Source organism: Balaenoptera musculus, chromosome 2 (genome assembly GCF_009873245.2).
Source record: "Balaenoptera musculus isolate JJ_BM4_2016_0621 chromosome 2, mBalMus1.pri.v3, whole genome shotgun sequence".
NCBI classification, from domain to species: Eukaryota; Metazoa; Chordata; class Mammalia; order Artiodactyla; family Balaenopteridae; genus Balaenoptera; species Balaenoptera musculus.
The window spans coordinates 23399977-23406835 of record NC_045786.1 but is presented as its reverse complement, the minus strand read 5'-3'; the positions used below and the strand labels follow the sequence as shown (position 1 = coordinate 23406835).

Here is a 6859-nt window from a genome sequence, read left to right as displayed (position 1 = left end):
TGGCAAGCGGGGGCCACTCCTCATTGCGGTGCACGGGCCTCTCACTATCGCGGCCTCTCTTGTTGCGGAGCACAGGCTCCAGACGCGCAGGCTCAGTGGTTGTGGCTCACGGGCCCAGTTGCTCCGCGGCACGTGGGATCTTCCCAGACCAGGGCTCGAACCCGTGTCCCCTGCATTAGCAGGCAGATTCTCAACCACTGCGCCACCAGGGAAGCCCTATATTTCTCTTTTTAAAAAGGCATTTAATAACAATACTTCAGAAGACTGGATTTAACCCTCAACCCCCCACCCTGCCAAGTGTCCACCTGGCACAGATACATTAAGGCAAAGGCTCCTGGAGAGGTATGTCCGCCTCGGCGCTGGGCTGGGGACGTGAGGGGAACACATTCCGCTCCTGCAGGGCCAGTTTAGAAAGGCTTCTCCCTCATGTTCACCGAGCCGTCCTGCATCCCGAAGTAGACTCTCTCCGTCATGTTGATGAATAGGCCCGTGTCCATCACGCCTCGGATCGTTTTGATAGTTGTGTTCACTTCACTCCATTTGTGGACCCGGTCAAACATCCAGTCCAGGATCAAATTCCCATTATCCATCACCACAGGACGTGCCTTGCTGACAGCCATTCGAAGTTCAATCGCACCCCCAGGCTTCTGGGTCACAGCTCGGCTCATAGGCCATCAGGATGACCTTGATGGGGATTCCCTTGTGCCATTGATCCCCGAGATTCTTTGAATCTTTCCTGAAATCGGCGATCACGATGAAGCGACTGGCATTGCCAGCCACAGTTTTCTCCTGGGTCAGGCAGCCTCCACAACCCTTGACGAGACTGAGATCAGCATCTACTTCATCAGCACCATGGATGGCAAGGTCAATCTCTGGGTGTCGGTCCAGGTCGCTGAGAGTGAAGCCGTACTGCAGGATGAGCTGACGGGCCTGGACGGAAGTGGGAATACAGACGAGATTCAGATTCTCTTGCTTCACTCTTTCAGCTATTCGCTGCACAGCATGGACAGTTGTAGAACCACTCCCAATTCCCAGCACTTGGTTATTCCTCAAGTGGGTCTCCACGGCCGCACGGCCTGCCAGCTTCTTGGCCTCCTCGGCCTCGGACATCGTGGGGGGGGCCAGGCAGACGCTGTTAGCACCCCTGCCACCGGTACTTGTGCTGCCAGCACCGAACTGCCAGGCAGAGGTCTTTAGATCGCCAATGAAGCTAACTAAATACGTGGCTCTCTTCATTAATCCTGTGCACTGATCAGGTGAAAATGTTACCAAGGGTTATAGTTATCATAATAAAGGAGTCATTGTTTCTTGTGCGTCAAGGGTTCTGATGTGACAGATGTGTATACATGCAGAAGCACAGCAGTGCCTTCCTGCTGTTTATTAGTTTCTAAAATCCAGTTCCTTGGAGGCAATGGGCTCAAGAACAAAACCAGCACAGAAACAATGGAAGTGCCTTTGTCCTCCAAGTTAGGACATTTCTTTATCCGGAAAGGTTTAGGACAAGGGCTGTGTGGGAAAAACAAGCTCTGAACCAAGATTAGATTTGGGAGGAGTGTGAGGTTAAGGGGCTAGATCAGCATGGGGGTGGAGGGGTGCTTCCAAAAGAGGGGCAGGGCGTGGAACACGACCACGTGTGTCCCAGAGAGAAACTTCCCAAAGGGCATTCTCTCCCAGGCTTGGTTCAGAGTGATTGCAGAGCAAAGTGTAAAGTCTAGTTTTGGTGCCATAGGATTTCTGGGACAATCCCAGTTGCAAATACTGTGTTCCATCAGCTCTATGTGTACTCTTGACTGTATTATTATTTATTTATTTATTTATTTTTGGCTGTGTTGGGTCTTCGTTTCTGTGCGAGGGCTTTCTCTAGTTGCGGCGAGCGGGGGCCACTCTTCATCGCGGTGCGCGGGCCTCTCACTACCACGGCCTCTCTTGTTGCGGAGCACAGGCTCCAGACGCGCAGGCTCAGCAATTGTGGCTCACGGGCCCAGCTGCTCCACGGCATGTGGGATTTTCCCAGACCAGGGCTCGAACCTGTGTCCCCTGCATTGGCAGGCAGATTCTCAACCACTGCGCCACCAGGGAAGCCCTCTTGACTGTATTAGAATCACATCTTGATCTTAAATTAAGGCCATGGTCACTTACAGCCCCCAAGAAAGAATCAGGAAAATCAGTCCTATCATTCCCAAGCTGTGTTTTATTTCTCTGGCACTTGCTTCTTCTCTGAGTTACATTTTTGCTTCTTTATAACATGAGGGCTTGGAATAGATCATTTCAATGTTCTAGAACAAAGATTTTGGCGCTGAATGACCTGAGACAAAGCGTTAGATTATTACTCTACTGTCATGAATTGTTACTGTTTGTGAAGTGCTCACTATTTTCTCTGCGGTGATTTTTAATTTCCAGAATGGCATGTGTTCATTTGGAACTCAAAGCCCCATCCCCTAACCGTGATAGCTGCCACCAAGCTGGGTGATTTTTAACAACTGCTCCAAGTAGCTGAAGTAATTACTCCTTGTTTAGTCAATAGCACAGTTAGTAGTGAAAATGTCAACAAGTTAACAACCTACCAGGTACTTTTTCTAAGCTGCCCTAAAGGCAGACACAGCCAAATGCTATCAGTTTCGATCTTCCATCTAAACCCAAGATCTAACCCCAATCCTGGTGTTAGAACAGAGCATGTGTTTGCATCTTGCTGTGGGAAACAAGGATGCCATCTTTTGTCAAAATAGGGCCAAATTTTGGGAGATACTATAAGGAGCTTTATTTTTTCCCCCTCTTTCGCTGTGTGATGTTTTGTTTGTCCTGCAGTCCTGAAAATAAATGCCAGGCAAAGGCTCATGTAAATGAAGACTGTTTGTTCCTTCAAGGGAGGCCGAGTTTACAAACAGAAGCCTTAAGACAAAGCAGGCATTCTGGAGCCATTGTGGTTGGCTGCCCGTGAATTCCATCTGAAGAGCACCTTGGCCCCTGAGAGGTGAATCCCTGCAGGTATTTGTATCTTAATGAAAGAAGGGGGATTTCTCATCTCTGCTTTAACAGCAATAATTGAGTTACATATTCTACTTTCCTGGGTCAAAAACCTGGGTGCAACAGGTCTCCTGTAGGAGATTGTTCTAAAGGGAATGAGACTCAGAGCTGAGCCAGTTGTGAATGGACATTTGCTTGAGGATTTACCCAACTTAAAAAAAAAAAATTGAGATATAATTGACATATAATATTGTATTAGTTTTAGGTGTACAACATAAAGATTCGATATTTGCATATACTGCAAAATGATCACCACAATAAGTCTAGTTAATACCCATCAGAGCCAACTTATTTTAAGCCACACTTTCCAAGATTTTAAGAAAGTTATTCCCATTGGAAAAGTCAAATACATTAATTTTTGTCATATCCTTCAGAAAAGTTTGGGTATGGAATAAAATAATTGTTAAATGAATACATGAATAAAGGAATTAATGAACAAAGGAGTTGATGAATGAATATCTATGGAATGAGATGAGATCGGTGTTACAAATGGTGGTCCAGAACCACAAATCTTGAAGTGTTGATCTTTTCCTTAATCTCTTCATTGTAGCATTTGACCCATTTCTGCTATATTTGCACTGTGGATTATGGTACTTTAGCCTCTGACCAGCCCAGGGCAGTCAAATATTGCTTACTTGCATCCCCCATTTTCAAAATAATCTTGTAAAACACAAACCAGAATGGAACAGAATAGACACAGGTGGGGCATGTTTTATCTCTTTCAGGCTTTCCACCATCACTTTCCCAGGTCCTGGTCTTGGTTTTCTTCTATCCCAGGTCATGTAGTCCAGTAAGTTTTTATCATGATTGTACTCAGAAGGTTTCTTCTACACTCCAAGATTCTATTACTCTGATTCTAATCCTTCTCCAAGTAGGGGTGTTCAACTAATCACTAGTGGAGAAGTAGAATTTCAGTGGAGGGGTAGAATAGAATTCCATATCTGTCTTGAAATTCTCATTTGATTTAGGAAATGACTCACGTGAGTCCTACAGTATGAAAGCCACTGGGAAAGAAAGTAAACATCTCTTAAATGGGATTGTGTGCTCAAGATAGTTACACGTACTGACAAGAACATTTTTTTTGGCCACTCAATGGCATGTGGAATCTTAGTTCTCTGACCAGGGATCGAACTTTTGGCCCCTGCAGTGGAAGTATGGAGTCCTAACCACTGGACCACCAGGGAATTCCCAAGATATACACGTCTTGAAAGAGGGTTTGATCCAAATAGTAGAGGGCAGGAATTAGACCCCATAATGGGTGCTCATTTAACACTTTCTGTATAAATGAATTGATAATAAAATTTTAGATAATTCCTTTCTTTGGGCTTGTAACAGCCTATCAAGACTCCTTCATCTTCAAACATTGAAATATTTTTATTAAAAATTTATTTCTTGTTTTAAATAAATTTAACCTCACTCCAGCATTTTTGGAGCATGTACTATGTGCTGTGTTCTGTGGTGTGTGATGGGTGCACAGTGGAGAACAAAATAGACAAGTCCCCTGCCCTTCATATTGCTAGAGTGTAGTGGTGGTAACTGGCATTACACTGTATCTGAAAATATAATTAAAAATTGTTAGGAGTTCTATGAAGGCAAAGAACAGGAGAATATGCTATAAGAGAAAATAATAGGGTATGGGGGCAGCAGGGACACACTTCAGGTTTGGAGATTCAGGGGAAGCCCTTGAAGAAGTGACATTTCAGCTGAAGCCTTAAGAATGAGGGAGGGCAAAGGAAGGAGAGGAGAAAGGGTAGTCCCGGCACCAGGAAGAATGTGTCGGAAGAACTGAGACAGGACAGAGTTTGGGGCACTTGGGGCTGAAAGAGAGCCAGTGTGGCTGGATCACAGGACACAAGGAGTGGTGGGGGTGAGAGGTGTAAAATGAGGCCAGAGGAGTAAATTGGGGTGTCCAGGAGGGGCCTGAGGGCCAGGTGAAATGGGACATTCTGGAGGGTTTGCATTGGTAATCAACCCCATCTAATTCATTGTGAAATAATTTTAAAAATACTCCTTGGCTGCAGTGTAGAGGATGAACTGGAAATGAGCAAGAATAGGGGAAGGAAGACCACACAGGAGGCTGTGACAAAATACTTCCTCCCACACTTCTCCTGTGAGCTACGAACAAACATGGCGGCATGATTGGTGGCCGTGAAATAGAGCATTGGAGGGAAGGTCTGAGGAACTGAGCTGGAAGCCAAGTTCTGCGACTGCTTCTTGGTGGATGCCTGGACGAATTACCGACATGAGTAACTTGAACGGAACTCAGTTTTAGAATAACAAAAACAATCATGGGTTGTGTGGAGGTTAAATTGCGTAGATGCCTGTAAAGAGATTCATACAGTGCCCTCCCAGAACAGATATTTCTTTCTTCTTTAGAGGACCTTTCTCCTCTTATCCATCTGGAAAGCTCCAAGCAATCCTTCATAGCTAGCTCATTACATCCTCTGTGATACCTTCTCTAATCACAGAGTATTTAGACATATTGCTGCATCCCTTCCAGCCCTGGGTATAATTTTTTAAATTTTTAAAATTCACTTTGTTGATTTCTTTTTATTGGTGTCGATTTTGTAACCTGAATTGTATGTACTATTTAGAGAGCTTTGTTTAGAATTTTACATGAAAAACCATTGCTATTTTTTCCCATAAATTAATGTTTACCTCTATAAACACTTGAAATATTGGTAAATTTTGCTCATAGGCACGTTCTTATATGCCTGATTATTCTGAGGGGAAATTGTTGTGCTGTGCACATTATTGTTTTAAACATTATTATAAAGATCTTAAACATTATTTCAAAGGTCTAAAAATTTTTTTAATTTTTTTGTTTTCGAACAGTGTGCTATTATTCTTTCTCCAGAATTTGTTTAAAAAGAATTCATCGATTAAGGTAAGAAATCGGATCTTGAGTAGCAGCAAAGAAGGGACCCAGGAATTTACAGTTTATAATTATAGCTCTTTCTAGACTTTCTGCTATTATCTTAGAGATCTTTCAATGCTTATCTCAAGGCCTGTACTCTTCACCAAGTCTTCTAGTCTGATGGCTGATATTCCACCAAAATCTGTTGAGCCATAGAGTTGTGTCTGGGAATGTGGCTGCCTTACAGGGAACTGCATTTTCCAGGAGCTATTGAAGGTCATAGGACTAAGTTCTGGCTGGTGGACTATAATTACATGTGATGTGTACCACCTCAGGCTTAAGCCTGAAAATAGTGCACACATGCTTTTCGTGCTCTTTTCCCTTTGAACTGGAGCACTGATAAGCTGATGACCAACTTTGATCATAGAGATGAAGACATTCCCCTCCAAGATGGCAAAGACACAATCTAGAAGAAAGTTGGGTCTATGAATGACCATGTTCAATAGAACAGTTCTCCTACCTGCTCTGGGTTGTAACATGAGAGAAACATCAACCTCTCTGTTATTTAAACCACTGCATTATTGATTTTTTTCCAGAGTAGCTCAGACTTTTATTCTGTCTATATAAAAATTGGTACTTGAAGTGGAATGCTGTAACAAAAATCGAATATATATGTCATTGAATCTGGTGGTGGTGTAACAGATGTTATAGTCTGGAAAACTTTGTTATGGCAGATTAGATCTTTACATGAATGAATCCACATTCTAGTCTCAATTTTGATCCATGTTTGCCTCTGGTGAACTTCTATAGCACTTTTTGTTTGAATCTTACTTAATTCTTTATGTAATCAGTCAGCACATTGAAGGAGTACTTTGTATTCTGTAATAATAATCCATTACATTTACATATTGTTTTATAGTTTTCAAAGTGTTTTTACATTTCTTACTGCATTGCATCGTCACAAAAATAATGAGATGT

General features: G+C 43.2%; 1 protein-coding gene across 1 annotated transcript; it reads right to left on the bottom strand.

Moving 5' to 3' along the window:
* Positions 1-381: 381 nt before the first annotated feature.
* Positions 382-1236, bottom strand: LOC118889553 (ribose-5-phosphate isomerase-like). The gene is given in 2 exon segments (XM_036841320.1): positions 382-666; positions 668-1236. Coding segments are annotated over 2 exon segments (828 nt in total). The 3' UTR covers positions 382-407.
* Positions 1237-6859: the final 5623 nt, after the last annotated feature.